The 16,273-nt window shown below is 46.4% G+C and overlaps 1 protein-coding gene across 1 annotated transcript; it reads right to left on the bottom strand.

Moving 5' to 3' along the window:
• Nucleotides 1–865: 865 nt before the first annotated feature.
• LOC147698352 (uncharacterized) lies at nt 866–1,816 on the bottom strand. Its single transcript, XM_086933433.1, has one exon. The coding sequence runs from the start codon at nt 1,814–1,816 to the stop codon at nt 866–868; it is 951 nt and encodes a 316-aa protein (XP_086789559.1).
• Between the last annotated feature and the right edge of the window lie 14,457 nt (nt 1,817–16,273).

Raw genomic sequence — 16,273 nt, 5'->3', positions numbered from 1 at the left:
TTTCCGCAACAGGAAGTCATATCATTCTATAAATGTGCAGGTGGTGTGCAATGCCAAGTACATCATTACGGACCTTGTAGCCCAATTCCCCGGGAGCACACACAACGCTTACATATTCCGTCACTGTGGCCTCCACAGGCGCCTGATCAACGGTGAATTTGGAGAGGGACACCTACTAGGTACATATTGATGCATCATCATACTCTCCACCCACTCCATACCCACATCTATATATGCAAACATGCTGATGACCATTCTCTACCCATCCTGCAGGTGACAGCGCATACGCATTGCGTGAATATCTACTCACTCCCTACCTCAACCCAGCTACACCGCAAGAGAAGCGCTACAACAGAGCACACATCAGCACAAGGAATGTGGTTGAGCGTACATTCGGCATCCTCAAGAGCCGCTTCTGAATACTGCACAAGACTGGAGGTGCCTTGCAGTAAGACCCAGTGACCTGCTGCCAGATCATTGCTGTGTGTGCCATCCTGCACAACATCGCCACACGCAGGGGGATACCCATAGAGGTGGACGGAGAGGATGAACTACGTGCACAGAAACCACCCCCCCAACACCGACAGGCGCATGTGCCCAACACAGCTGAAGGGCAACGGAGGCGGACATACATCACACAGAATCATTTCTGAGACAGGTAAGAGAGTGACTTGACAACAGGATCTGATTTGCAAGGGTTTAATGGGCATGGACACCTGAATGGTGCAGATAAACGTAACACAAACATGCTGCTGCTGCAGTTAAAGTCAAACTTAAATTGTCCCTCCTCAGAACGGGTGATGCGTGCAGCACTTAAGTCTGGCCATGGTTACGTCACCAAGGACAGTGTAACTTTACCACATGTTCACTTCCATTTGCCGCGTACCCCCAGTCTCTTGTCCTGTGACTCCTCGGCTTCTACACGATGGGAGTCTGTGGCAGTTGCATTGCGGCCACTGCGCCTCCTCCAGCTGGTGTCCGACAGGGAGACGCTGCTGACACTGGAGGCTGCCTCACTCCCTTCTTCCGCTCCCAGTATGCTGACACTGGCTGACCCAGGCTGCAGTTGCTCCACTGCAGTGGTCACCCTCTCAAGGGCCTTTGCCACATCCCCACAATAATGACCTAGGTCCACTTGCAGGGACACGGACCTGCGGGACAGCACAGCAGTGCTGTTGCAGAGCTTATTAATGGTCTTGTTGGTTGAAGTCACTGCCAGCATGATCTGCCTGTGACGCCGGCGCTCACTCTCTTGGCCTGCCACTACGGCACGTGTCAGTTCTTGCAGGCAAAGCTTTATTTCATTGTTGCTGGCAGCTACGGCAGTGGTGTGCTCACGCACAGCGTCAGTCATGTTGCCAAGTTTGTTGCATAGCTTGGTCATGGAGAGTTTCATGGCACCCATGTGTCTCCCCTGCAGGCGCTGGACACGCAGCATCCGGGTCTCCACGACTCCGTACCCTTCGGAAAGATTGACTGGTCTTGCAGCAGCCCGACCCGGGGGCACAGCCCTCTGCCTGATGCGCTGTCGTGCTGAAGCTTGGCTGGTTGGAGTGACGACAGCCTGGCGTGGAACATTTGGGGGTGCTGAACTGTGATCCGATTCCATCACGGGCAGGGAGGGAACATCTGCTCTGCGGCTCTGCGGAGTGGCCCGCACTTGTGGTGGTGGTGGTGGCGGTGGTGTCTTGGACCGCGAGGATGGTGGTGGTGGTGGTGGTGTCTTGGACCGCAGGGATGGTGGTGGTGGTGGTGGTGTCTTGGACCGCAGGGATGGTGGAGGTGTTGTCCGCCGTGGTGGTGAAGGGGAGGACATGGCTTCAGCTCCCTGTGAGCACTCTGCTTCTGACAACACTGGCGTCTCAGAGATGAAGAGGCAGGCACTGTCGTCAGAATCGATGGGGGATGCATCTGTGTGTGAAACAGTGCATAGTTATTATCATGGTATAGTATGTTATGTTATGTTATGTTATGTTATTATCATTTATTTTGCGCACAGATGCTCCAGCTAAGGAGCGTCCTGGCGCAAGGAAAAGGTGACCATAACACAACGCAAAAGGAAACAGAAAAGTGCAGAAGTCAGTATAAGAGAAATTAGAACAAGTGAGTTTTCACGGCCCTACGGAATGCTAATAGATCGTCTAAAAGGCGGATTTCCAAAGGGAGGGAGTTCCAGAGAGCCGCAGCTCTCACACGAAAAGAACGACCGCCCATCCGGCTAAGCCTGAACCGCGGGATAACCGCAAGGGATTGCCCAAGAGATCTGAGAGAGCGAGTCGGGACATAGGCGGATAAAAGATTATTGAGGATCTCAGGTGCCGATCCTTTTAAAATTTTAAAGGCGAGGCTAAGGGCCTTAAAGTGAATCCGACTTTTGATTGGTAACCAATGCAGGGACCGCAAAGTATTGGAAGTGGGACAGGACCTCGGCAGACCCACCACTGCTCTCGCAGCCGCGTTCTGTACGCGCTGCAAGCGAACGATCTCAGATTGATTAACTCCCAGCAGGAGCGAGCTGGCATAGTCCAGCCGGGAGATAATCGTCGCTTGGATAACCAACTGTCTCGTCGGAGCATCAAAAAATTTGAGCACCGGCCTTAGCCCACGCAGGACACCGAAACAGCATGCCGCCACTCTCTTAGTGTGGGTAGTGAAGCAAAGGGTGTGGTCTAGCCACACTCCCAGGTTTCTAAGTTCCATCACTGGTGTAGGGGCCGGCCCTAACTCCAGAGGCCACCAGATGTCCCCCCAGCGATCCGCTCCCCTCCCGACGATCATCACCTCAGTTTTTTTCACGTTCAGCTGGAGACAGTTGTTATTCATCCAGCTGGCCACCTCTCTCAGTCCATCTCAGAACCTGGGGGCATCCTGTTCGGCATCCCCGCTGATCGTGACCGCTAGCTGCGTGTCGTCGGCATATGAGACCATGGTTAGGCCCCACTGACTGGCGACATCAGCCAGCGGCCGCACGTACAGATTGAAAAGCGTGGGACTCAGCGAGGAGCCCTGAGGGACCCCCAGGTCCAGTTGATGGAATTTGGACTGAAAAGGAGGGGTGGCAACGCAGAAGGAGCGATCGCTAAGGAAGGAACGGAACCACTGCAGAGCAGAGCCACAGATGCCAATGTCCTCCAGGCGGTGCAGAAGGATGCGATGGGACACCGTGTCAAAGGCAGCGCTAAGGTCTAATAAAATAAGCGCTGCCGTTTGACCTGCATCCAACACACTCCGCAGATGTTCTACCATTGCCAGAAGGGCGGTCTCCGTGCTGTGACCAGCACGGAACCCATTCTGCGTAGGGTCGAGGACATTGGCCCGGGCCATATGCTCGGATAGGGCCAGGTTAACGTGAGCCTCCATGACTTTGGCCGGCCAGGGAAGCAATGAAATCGGGCGGTAGTTTTCCGGTTTTAAAGGATTCAATGATGGTTTTTTCAGGATCGGGGAAACCACCGCCTGCTTCCACTTGGCGGGAACCGTACCTGAAGTCAAGGAAAGGTTAATCAGCGAACACACTACAGAACGCCCCTGAAAAGAAGGATCTCTAAAGAGGGCAGGTCTGAGCGGATCCGCAGGAGAACCAGACTTGACTCGCTGTGCCAACTTGACAAACCCGTCCCAGGAAAGAATAGGGAGAGAGTGTAATGCCGGGCAGCTGCGAGGGCCATCCAGAGGAATGAGTGGCAGCGTCGTACTGGGGAACGACTGATAAATGGTCTTAACTTTTTCCAAGAAGAAAGCGGCCAAGGTCTCACAATGGGAGGTAGAACCGTCCACTTGCAAAACCGCTCTCTTAGCCATCAGATTTTTAAGGGCTTTGAAGATAGTCTTCGATGGGTTATGGCTGTTATGGAATTCCGTCGCATAGAACGCCGCACGGGCTCTACAAATAGCTCGATGGTAGAGCTTGACGGAAGCTAAATACGCGTTTTTTTTTACGGCATCATACGTCTTCCACCACTCCCTTTCTGCCCGTCTACATGAACCCTTCAGAGCACGGAGGGCACTGTCATACCAAGGGCTCGGCTGCCTGGAGCTGGCTTTACTTGAGATGATAGGCACCAATATGTCAAGCGCCTTGGTAATCCAGCTGCAGAATTGGTCGTAGCCCAAGGTGACGTTGAACAGAGGGCCTAGTGGATCTTCAGCCATGATGTAATGTAGGTCCTCTAGCCTGAGCTTATTCCAGTGCCGCCGAGGGATCCACTTAGGAGATGGAATAATGGGGGTTTCGGGTAGAGGTAGCCAGACGGACACCAAAAAATGATCAGTCCAGCCCACTGGAGAAATAGCCAAAACTTGGACATCCGGTAAGTTAGTAAAAAAACGGGTCCAAAATGTGACCAGCCACATGTGTAGATTGAGTGACAAGTTGGGTCAGCTGAAGGGCCTCCATATCCGCCAGAAAACCACTGATAGCCGAGGTCTGTTGGTTGTCAAAATGGAGGTTGAGGTCACCTAAGATGCAAAAGTTGGCGCAGTCACTAGCTAGCGTACTAACCGCCTCAGGGAAAGCTCCCCTGAATGCTACATCACTGCCTGGGGGGCGGTACACGACCATCCCAGACAGCGTGAACTGGGGACTGATAGTGATCTTAAACAGGGCGCTTTCGCACCCTGCAATATGCAGACCCGTCCAAGTGCACGCAAAGGTAGATTTTATAGCTAGGGCAATACCTCCACCTCTAGACAGGCGGTTCCACGTAAAAAGTGAATATCCTGGGGGCAAGCCAGATTAATTATGGCTGCGTCTGTGTCTTGGAGCCAGGTCTCAGTGATGATAAACAGATCTGGCTCCTCGTCGGTGATCAGGTCCATGATAGACCGATGATGTTTAACCAGAGATCTGGTATTAAGGTTTAATATCCGCAGACCATGAACACGACACTTGCTCAGCTGAGGCACACTTATGCCTTCCGGTGGAGCTGCGGAGTTGTCATAGTCCCGAATACACGCTGGCTGGTCGAGCGACCATCCTTTGCAGGCACATTGGTAGGGGCCACACAAGGGATGGTTAGGAGCAGCAGCGCACCGTGGGAGGGACTGCCCAATCGCCCGGAGCAATGCACTGGTGTATACAATCATCCTACCTCCCAAAAGGTACTAAAAGGGAGGAGCCCGCTGCGCCCAGCGCGTCCTTAGCGCGGACGGGCGCAGACGGGCAGGACTCTGGCAAGACTCCGGCAAGCGACGGCGTCCGGCTGCGCGTTCCCGCTGCGCGGGAGAGAGCGACTTTAAATAGGCGTAGAAATGGAGGGAGGAGCGCAAGGACGCTCCAAGATGGCGCCCGCAGAAAGACCAGCGTCCCAAGCCAAAATGGCGCCAATCGTCGATCCCCGGACCACCCACAGAACCCGGGCCCACCAAAACGGTGGTGTATTTTCCAGAATTATATGCAAGTATGAGGGGGGGGAGAGAGCCCAACCAGTTCCACAATTAAAAGTTAAGAAAACGAAAATAAAATAATCAATAACTCCAAGCAAGTATAATTAAAACAGAGCGCTAACAAACCGCGGCGCAGTAATGCGGCACCTTTTCCAGGCTGCCCGCTGCCTAAAATCGCCTTAAATAGGCGTAGAAATGGAGGGAGGAGCGCAAGGACGCTCCAAGATGGCGCCCGCAGAAAGACCAGCGTCCCAAGCCAAAATGGCGCCAATCGTCGATCCCCGGACCACCCACAGAACCCGGGCCCACCAAAACGGTGGTGTATTTTCCAGAATTATATGCAAGTATGAGGGGGGGGAGAGAGCCCAACCAGTTCCACAATTAAAAGTTAAGGAAACAAAAATAAAAAAATCAATAACTCCAAGCAAGTATAATTAAAACAGAGCGCTAACAAACCGCGGCGCGGTAATGCGGCACCTTTTCCTTGTGGAAATAGCTGTGACATCTCACAATAAATAACTTTTTCTGTCTGACATTTGGCCCTTTGCTGCTGTATTCATCTCTGGGCTCTGGCATGCACCCATTCATGTATGGACTACAACTCCCATGGTGCAACACATTGGTGAGGGTATGTGTTTAGGGCAACGCTACATGGGCACTGGGTCTGGCATGGGGGATTGGGCAGGTACTTAGTACACGCTGCATTGTTACGCTGCCAGGCTTCTTACCTTGTCCTCCTTCCGCAGCACCAGAGGTTTCCAGACGTGTGACCCCCACAACAGCTTCCGGTTCTATGGTGGACTCCACTAGATCCTCCAGGGCTGTGTTTGGCGTCACATTGGATGTGCCCCCTCCTGTGCCAGCAGCATCCTTGACCCTCTGCGCAATCTTCTCCTTGGCCCTCTTCCGCAGGTCATACCACCATTTATTTAGGTCGTCGATGCTGCGGTGGGTGACTCCGCAGGCATTTACCTTGTTCTTGATGTGCAGCCACATCTTGCGTTTTTCTGCCTCTGGCACCTTCAGCGACAACTTGCCAAACAGTCGGTCATTGTTGCTGGTCACACACTCGATTAGGATTTCCAGCTCCTTATCAGAAAACTTCCTTTTTCGCTTTCGGTGTGTGTCCTTTCCCTGCTGGGGGGCCTCCTTCTCCATCTTGTCCTGCTTGCCTTGTCCTGGTTGCTACAGGTTCTGTCTTGGTCCTCAGCTCCTGTGCTCTGCCTCCTCCTCAGTGCAACTCCGAACACAGAATGCAGCGTGGCTGTCCTACTTCCTGGTTGTGATGTCATCGGCCTGCTTTCGAAGCGTCGCGTAATTTTCCCGTTTTCGCTATTACCGAAGTCGCAAATACCGGATTCACTAATACCGAATCGGTATTAGCTAACTCGGTATTTGCTACTCTTGCGGGCGTAATTTCGCAATTTAATAGCGATTTTAACCGATTCGGTAATTTTTACCGATTTGTTTGATGCATCGCGGTTTGCATGTCCTTAATAGCGATTCGTTATTTTTCGCTATTACCGACGTGTATTACCAAATGTTGATGCATATGCCCCTTAGTGTTTTGAGCATGAAATTCTTTGCAATGTGTTTTGCATTGTCTTATATGTAATCTTCTTTTCTTTTTTCTTTTTCTTTTTTAGTGGGATATTGTTGATCTTTACTGTGCCTGTGCAGAGTAGGTGGTAGTGAGTCTAGCTGCTTCTGGCAAGTGAGTGGTATAGTTTTGGAGTAGATAGGGCTTTGTGATAAAGACACATTTTGTTTATTACTTATTTTACACATGTTTGTTGTTTTTTACTTGTTTGACAAGTTACCTTTATTAGTAAGGATTATGGCTAGCCGTAGAATTACTGCTCAGCAGGTGATTGGTATGCTTTTTGAATCTTCCTCTGAGCAGGATTATGAGATGGACAGTGTGTCTGAGGGAGAGGAGGGAGTGCAAGATTCTGGCAGTGAGTTTTCTGTCCACGAGGAATCATCTGATGATGAAGCTACTCTCAATGCAGATGAAGCTACTATCAGTGCGGATGATGTGCCTGTTTTAGAGGAGGACACTGATGTGTCAATGGTGCAGCAAGAGACATTGGTATTGTAGTAAATCAAAGAAATGTGCACTTCCTGGGGGGAAACTGGGTTAGGGGAGAATGCCCTCACATACCCCGGAGGATGTCATGCTTCATCATTTGGGCTGTGCTCCTCGTCGGGCCGGCGCTGCAATGCCCGATGGGCTCCCGCAAAGTGGCTCTTTGCCGGAGATCTTTTTATAGACAGCTTTATGGTGAGTGAAGGTGAGTGGTCAAGGTAGTGGTGTGAGTGTGAACTGTGAGTTAAAAAAGGTTAAAGAATTGCCCTATAGTACCAATTTTATTCAAGGGGTGTACTGACCTAGTTAAAATGCATGAGCCCTCTAAGTTTTTTCAATTTATTATTATTGATGTATTTTTGGCAGAGATTGTTGTGCAGACTAATTTGTATGCTGAAAATTTTTGAGGGAAAACAGTGCCAGACTTAGGCCCCACTCTAGAGCTACCCGGTGGACTCCCACAAATCTGGATGAGATGAAGAAGTTTTTGGGTTTTACTTTTTTGATGCGCTTGATAAGGAAGTTGTCCCTGGCTTCATATTGGTCTACCAGTCCCTTGATGGCAATTGCCATATTTACTGCAATTATGAGTCGTGATCGGTATTTACTTTTGCTTCAGGTGCAGCATTTTGTTGATAATACTTGGCTTTGCCACGAGATTACCCTGACTGTGACCGTATTTTTAAATTTCGGCCGGTTCTTGATCACTTTGTAGATCGATTTCCAGAGATCTATACTCCAGGTAAAGAAATAGATGTTGATGAGTCTTTGGTCCTGTTCAAAGGCCGTTTGGTTTTTAGGCAGTACATTCCTAGCAAGAGGGCACATTATGGAATTAAGATGTATATGTTGTCTGAAAGTAGGACAGGATATGTCTATAATTTCTGGGTGATACTGGTAGGGATTCCACTATTGATCCCCCTGGTTGTCCGTCCACTTTTGGAGTTTCAAAACAAATTGTATGGGATCTTGCTAGAGGACTTTTTAACAGAGGTCACCATTTGTGCCTTGATAACTTCCACACTCCAGTGTAATTGTTTAAGGAATTGTTCAAAGTGGACCCTTTTGCTTGTGGCACAATCCACTCTAACTGCAAAGGTTGCCCAAAAGAGCTTGTTAGCAAAAAGCTTCAGAGGGGACAGTGCAGTGCCTGGCGTAGTGAGGAACTGCTAGCTGTGAAATTTGTGGACAAGAGGGATGTGTACATGCTAACTACCGTTCATGATGAGAGTACTTCAAGTGTGACTGTTTGGGGTCAGGTTGCTGAAGTGCGCAAACCTGTGTGCATTGTAGACTACAATAAGCACATGAGTGGTGTCGATAGAGTAGATCAGAAGTTGGAACCTTACACTGCTGTTAATAGAGCTTACATTTTGTATATGAAGTTGGCCATCCATCTCTTCAATTTAGCAACTTTTAATGCTTTTGTTATGTCCAAGGAGTGTTCTCCTGCGTCAAAGATTACTTTTGTTCAGTTTCAGGAATCTGTGATAGGCAGCCTTGTTGTAGTGGAACAGTCACGTGTTCCTAGAGTTTGAGTGTGGAGAATGTGGCTAGATTGAAAGATCACTAATTTCCTGATTTAATTCCTTCCATGCCCAAAAAAGCCAATCCCTGTAAGAGATGTTAAGTCTGGTTGCAAAGAGGTATGCGGAAGGAGAGTTGTATGCACTGTGCCAATTGTCCTTCTAATCCTGGGCTGTGTGTGCCCACATCTTTCAGATTGTATCACACTCAAGAGTTTTTGGGAGCAGCCATGAGTCTAATAGTGTACTGCCTAGTCTGTATGGTTTTATATAGTTGTTGTTCAGTTTCATGTTTGGCAATAGAATTATGTCTTTAGTTACTGCTGTTGTTTTTGTAGTTATAGTTTTGTATCTAGTTGCAATTGGTTTGTGTTTTCTTTCTTGTTCAAAATAAATTTATGACGTGTGTGTGGACTGGCACTTTGCTGGCGATGTGCTTGGATTAGCGCTTGGTTGGCGGTGTGCGTGGACTGGCGCTTGGCTGGCGGTATGCGTGGGCTGGTGCTTGGCTGGCAGTGTGCCTGGACTGGCGCTTGGCTGGTAGTGTGCATGGACTGGCGCTTGGCTGGCAGTGTGCATGGACTGGTGCTTGGTTGGTGGTGTGCGTGGGCTGGCGCTTGGCTGGCGGTGTGCGTGGGCTGGCGTGTGGCTGGTAGTGTGTGTGGGCTGGCGCTTGGCTGGCAGTGTGTGTGGGATGGTGCTTGGCTGGCGACGTGCGTGGACTGGCTTTTGGCTGGCAGTGTGTGAGTAGTGACTTGCTGCTGGTCATTACACACTCTGCTAGTCAAACACCACTGCAGACGCTATGTCAACCACCAGCCAGTGTGATTGCTGGGTCAGTCATGTGGGCGTATGAAAGTAATAGGCCCTTGAATGGCATCAACTGTTAATGTGAATGCTGTAATGTGCTAGCCCTAGTGTCCAGCTGGCGGTGCTAATGGTCTTGTGTGTCACATATGAAAGGTGTGTGAATGACCAGTAAAGAGTTGGTGCCTTGCCGTGGCTTTACAGCTCAAGAGCTTTAAGTCATTGGTTCAGGTTTTTAAACTTTTAAATATTAACAGTGCATTTCCATTTTGTGAAATCTCTTCTTAATATAATTTTACGTTCTAATCCTTCACTCACCCCTTGCCAAATCCAACCAATATGTGTGAGTGCTTAAGGAATTGTCCATTTTGAAGGAATATTTGTCTTTTCTGTCTCTCTCTGCCAGGGTGTACATTATCTTCACCTTGGCTGTGGATGTGAGTGTTGTAATGTGCTAGGGCCGCAGCTGGTGGTGTGAAAGTGTGTGTCAAGTATGAAAGGTGTGTAAATGGCCTGTAAAGAGGTTGGTGCCTTGTCGTGGCTTTACAGCTCACGAGCTGTGAGTGCTTGGTTCAGATATTTAACCTTTTACTTATTAACAGTGCATTTCCTCTTTGTGAAATCTCTTGCTAGTAAACTATGGGGGCCCGATTCACAGAATGAACTTAAGACTCAATCCTAAACTTACTACTATTTTGGTATTCACAGAATGCACTTACTACTTTTGGCATTCACAGAATGAACTTACTACTTTTGGTATTCACAGAAGATAGGATTTTGTCTTAAGTTTGTCTTAAGACAAACTTAAGACAGACTTAAGACAGACTTAAGACAAACTTAAGACAGACTTAAGACAGACTTAAGACAGACTTAAGACAAAATCCTAACTTAAGTCTGTCTTAAGTTTGTCTTAAGTCTGTCTTAAGTTTGTCTTAAGACAAACTTAAGACTAAATCCTAACTTCTGTGAATACCAAAAGTAGTAAGTTCATTCTGTGAATACCAAAAGTAGTAAGTGAATTCTGTGAATGCCAAAAGTAGTAAGTGCATTCTGTGAATACCAAAACAGTAGTAAGTTTAGGATTGAGTCTTAAGTTCATTCTGTGAATCGGGCCCTATGTTCCTTGCAATCACCCTCCTGCCAAATCCAACCAGTATGTATGTGTACTTGAGGAACAGATGGCTAAGCAGTCATATTTGTCTCATCCGTCTTTCTGTGCTAAGCTGTAGTCTGTCTCTAGGGAAAATTGACCAACTTTAGATATTTCTGTAAAGTAAAAAAAATGGGGAGTGCTGGGTGGTGTGCCTCTCATGGAGCCCAACACATTATTTTTTACTCACAATGCCATGCAAACCTCAAAATGTGACTATAGTCACACATTTCCCTTGCATTACTGTGTCATAATATTCTGTTGTCAGAAAAACCACAATTTTCCTACCACCCAGCATTCCCCCCAGATCTCTTGATAAAAACTGTACCTTACTCGCGTGGGTGGGTCAAGTACCCGTGACGGGCAAGGGCCCAAAACCTATTAAGGCGACATCAAACTGACCTATCGCAAAACAACTTGGTTTTGCAAGGGGGTCCCCTGGGTTTTTGGCCCCGGGCTCGGCTGCCATCTTGGGAAACTACCAAACCCACACATTTCTGAAAACTAGACACCCAGGGAAGTCCAGCGAGGTATGGCTTGCATGGACCCCCAACATTTTCCTGCCCAGAATCCCTTGCAAACCTCAAATTAGCTGAAAATAAATCACTTTTTTCTCAAATTTCTGTGTGGGAAAGTTCTAGAATCTGTGTCGATCCACAAAATTCTTACCACCCAACGTTCCCCTAAGTCTCTCAAAAAAATGGTACCTCACTCGTGTGAGTGGGTCAAGTACCCGCGACAGGCAAGGGTCCAAAACCTACTGATGGGACATCAAAATTACCTATCATAAAACAACCTGGTTTTACAAGGAGGGTCCCCTGGGATTTTGGCCTTGGGCTCGGTGGCCATCTTGGGAAACTACCAAACCCAGTCTAGTAGACTCATATGAACCTCATTACTTGTATATATTCATCACAGTTTTGAAATTGTCTAATTTTTTATGTTATGATTTGGACTATCCTCACTTAGTCGGATTATTCGATTCTTTTGCATATTCTGACTGTATTTGTTTTTGTATTACTGTAATCAGATTACTGTATACTATGCATGCTATTGCTTATAATTTGGACCATAACCTGCAGTGACATTGTATTCATCATTTGTTTCAAACACTATTTTCTGGTGTTTTTCCACTGTTCTCATTTCCCTTCGGGTTGTTTTTATACTTGTCCAACATGGCCGCCACTCTTGGCCAGGTAGTCCCTTTTACATGGCTATTCCCGCCCACTTTTTTAATACCCACGTCATACACACGTTGTTTCATCGATCAGAGAAGGCTGAAGCGAGTTGCTGCCGCACTAGCGGCTCACATCGGTGAGTGGGGATTAAGCTGCTATGATAACACTAACTACTTATATAGTTCCTGCTAGATCGTTCGACGAACTGAGATCCTCGTCTCTCTTTGTGTTTACAGTAACAGGGGCCGCGTTATTACTTTTTCCGTCCTCACGGACACCGTCTCATGCTCCCGCAGGTAAGTTCCCGGCTAGAGCACTTTGATCACCTCACGCCCAATTTACTTGCGAGGTCTCCTTTTAACGCATGTGTGTTGATTTTGAATACAGACCGATTAACACGTGACATCACTACCCATTTCCCCCATGGGCTCTGGATAAGACATTGATTTGATTACAGTGTCGCACTATTGTAAGTAACCACGAAGCATTCTTATATACGCATCGAACTTCACTGAAGTCACTTTGATGCATGTTTTTTTTCTTCCCCTCGTTTTCACCTTTCATTCTTTTTAACATTTTCACATTTTTTGACTGGTGGTTTGGTATTTTACACAGCATTTCGTCTTTTCCCACCATTGTTTCACCAACAGTAGATTCCTCCTGACTGTATTTGATAAACCTTATGTAATACGCTGCATTTATTGATAAAACCAATATTTTATAATTATGATTTGTAGATCCCCTGATGAAGGGTGCTTTGGGAAGCCCGAAATGCATTGGGATTTTTAGAATGAAAAATGATGTTAGTTGTGTTGGATTTTGTGATCACTTAACAATCTCCATGAACTTGGAATAAAGAAAAATTCAACCAACCACTGAAGATACTTTCAACATTGCGTGAAAAGCATCAACATGTTTTGCATAAAATTGATTCTTTTATAAAAATGGTATTTAAGCTTCAGCTGTACAAACATTGAATACATTACCTTTTGATTGCACTCTTATGAGTGAACAAGTTGTGCACAGGTTTTTCCTGGGAAGTGACCTAGGATTCCTTCACAAGCTTTAAAGCCAAAAATCTAGCAAGGCCTTTTTACCTGATGCACGCCACACTGTAAATAGGATTCTGTCGCTTTAGAATATTGGATTATATTGCCTATTTTGTTTACTGAGTGCAATAGCGGCTGCGCCCATTCACTAGTTTGCATGGACCCCCAACATTTTCATGCCCAGAATCCCTTCAAACCTCAAATTAGCTGAAAATAAATCACTTTTTTCTCAAATTTCTGTGTGGGAAAGTTCTAGAATCTGCGTCGATCCACAAATTTCTTACCACCCAGCGTTCCCCTAAGTCTCCCAATAAAAATGGTACCTCGTGTGGGTGGGTCAAGTACCCGTGACAGGCAAGGGTCCAAAACCTACTGATGGGACATCAAAATTACTTATCATAAAACAACCTGGTTTTACAAGGAGGGTCCCCTGGGAATTTGGCCTTGGGCTCGGTGGCCATCTTGGGAAACTACCAAACCCACACATTTCCAAAAACTAGACACCCGCGGGAGTCCAGAGAGGTATAGCTTGCGTGGAGCCCCCAAGTTTATGGGTTACTCTAGTGTGGCTACCCAGTTGAAGACACTGTGTATGGAGTTGAGTATGGTATAAACATTTGAAGGTGTTGCATAAATTATGCATTTAATGTATAAATATAACTTTATAATTTCTAATATTTGTTTAGTTTATGTCTGGTTCATAAAGAAAGAATAAATGCATTTTCTTGTAATTTACAGGTAATACACAAATAATAAATTGAAGGTATAGCTATAACTTTAGAATTCCCAATATTTGTGCAGTTTATATTTGGTTTCCAAGTCCAACTATAGCTAAGGTCTAACCTTTGGTTTTTCAGTGAATATATGTGTGTGTGTGTGTACGTGTGTGTATGTGTGTGTGTGTATATATATATATATATATATATATATATATATATTACGCTCACAAATCCTTATCAGCTCCGATAAGAAAGACAGCACTCCAGCAGTTAACAGACACAGCTTTATTCAGCAAACAAACATTTCGGCGATAGCCTTCCGCGGTGTTTCTTACCGGTACCTGCAGTTATGAGTTTAAATGCAAGTTCTCTAGCAATGGTAGACAACAACAAGCGACTATCCCTTCCTTGCACCGCAGTGGGCGCCATCTTGGAATGGGTTAAATATTTCCAAAAATCGGAGTATTCACAAGACAGAAGGGTCGCCAGTAGGTAGTTATAGTTAGGATTTTTTTCAATGCAAAATCTCAAAATTCTATTGTGAATAACTTTGGCGCCGGCTGACGAATCTGCCTGAAAATTTCCTCAAATTTGCCTCGCAGAGCTCCGGTCCTTCCCTGAAAGTTTCGGGAGGATTCGTCAAGCGGGGGCCGAGATAAATGGGGGGTCCCAAAACGTGTTTTCCCCATGTTAATTTCCATAGGGACATTCTGACAAGGCTACAGCTTGAACGGCTGAACGGAATTACACCAGATTTGGCAAAATGGTAGGGACTGGTATGCAGCAGTGCCTTTTGTATGTTTGGTGTAAATCCCTCCAGTAGTTCTTGAGAAAATTGAATTTGAAATTTTTCAAATGGCATTTTCAATGGGACCTTTAGACACGGCTACAGCCCGAACGGCTGAACGGAATTACACCAAACTTAGCAAAATTGTAGGGACAGGTATGCAGTAGTGCCTTTTCTATATTTGGTGAAAATCCCTCCAGTAGTTGTAGAGAAAATTGAATTTGAGCAAATTATATATCTATATGCGCTCACCGCACGCGCACCATACGCGTACGTGCGCGTACCCTTCCGTGCGCGAGCGAGTTTCTGATTGGCTGGCAGTCGACTGTCAACATTCCAAACTGTCCAAACCAGGAAGTGTTGGCCACCATCTTGTTTTTCAGGAGAACTGAGGCACAAGAGAGCCCAAAACAAGAGTGGAAAACACAAAAAGGGGGCAGGGTAGAAACCCCCCCAACCCTCTAGCCCTTCTCAGGGGGTCCCAAAAGGATCCCCAAGGGCAAAAAAAAAAAAATCCCAAAAATCGCAGGGTACGCGCACCGTACGCATACGGTACGCGTACCGTGCGTGTACCCCGGGATTTTAAAAAAATATATATTTTTTTTGCACTTGGTGGTCCTTCTGGGACCCCCTGAGAAGGGCTAGGGGGTCAGGGGGTCTCAACCCTGCCCCCTTTTCGCGTTTTCCACTCTTGTTTTGTGCTCTCTTGTGCCTCACTTCTCCTGAGAAACAAGATGGCTGCTCAGGTGGTCCCAGAAGGATAATAACATATATAAACGTTATCCGCTAATCGAATTAGCATTTACAAAACCTTTGAAATTTATTGAAAAAAAATATAGATTTCACGCCTGATATAGTTAGGAATTAGCATTTAAAAAACCTTGCAAATTCACTGAAAAAAACATAGGTTTCAAGCCTTATGTAGTTAGGAATTAGCATTTAAAAAACCTTGCAAATTCACTTAAAAAACCATAGGTTTCAGGCCTTATATAGTTAGGAATTAGCATTTTAAAAACCATTGAAATTGCTCCTATATAGTTAGTTGTACTAACTATATTTCGCGCACCCGCAATCCACTGCTGATGATGTCACATATTACATCATTCATGACATGGTCAGTGACATCACTGAAGACATCACTGATGACATCTCAAATGACATCACTGAAGACATCACTGATGACATCTCAAATGACATCACTGATGACATCACTGATGACATCTCATTTTACATCACTGATCACATCACTGATGATATCATTCATGTGATAATACGATGCACCTCCTCACACTCTAATATAACCTTTGATACACCCAGTGTTAAATACAGACTACCATTCTTGAAACCATTGACACACCAATACCAGTTACTACATATGCACTCACTGATTCCTAGGTCTACACACACATTCACCCATAGAATCACTCATACATACAGTCACTCATCAATACAACACTATCATATGCACTCATACACCTATACAGACACTCAAACACTGCCACTCATCCATGGAGTTACTCACACACCTAGTCAGTCATCCAAAAAATAAATCACACTTCCATTTCCTCAACTATACAGTTATA

The sequence above is a fragment of the Lissotriton vulgaris genome, chromosome 8 (genome assembly GCF_964263255.1).
Source record: "Lissotriton vulgaris chromosome 8, aLisVul1.2, whole genome shotgun sequence".
Taxonomy (NCBI): Eukaryota; Metazoa; Chordata; class Amphibia; order Caudata; family Salamandridae; genus Lissotriton; species Lissotriton vulgaris.
This window is presented reverse-complemented; position numbering and strand designations above follow the sequence as displayed.

What these genes read in the sequence shown, in the direction of transcription:
- LOC147698352 (XM_086933433.1), bottom strand. Translation starts at nt 1,816, where the DNA reads ATGTCCTCCCCTTCACCACCACGGCGGACAACACCTCCACCATCCCTG.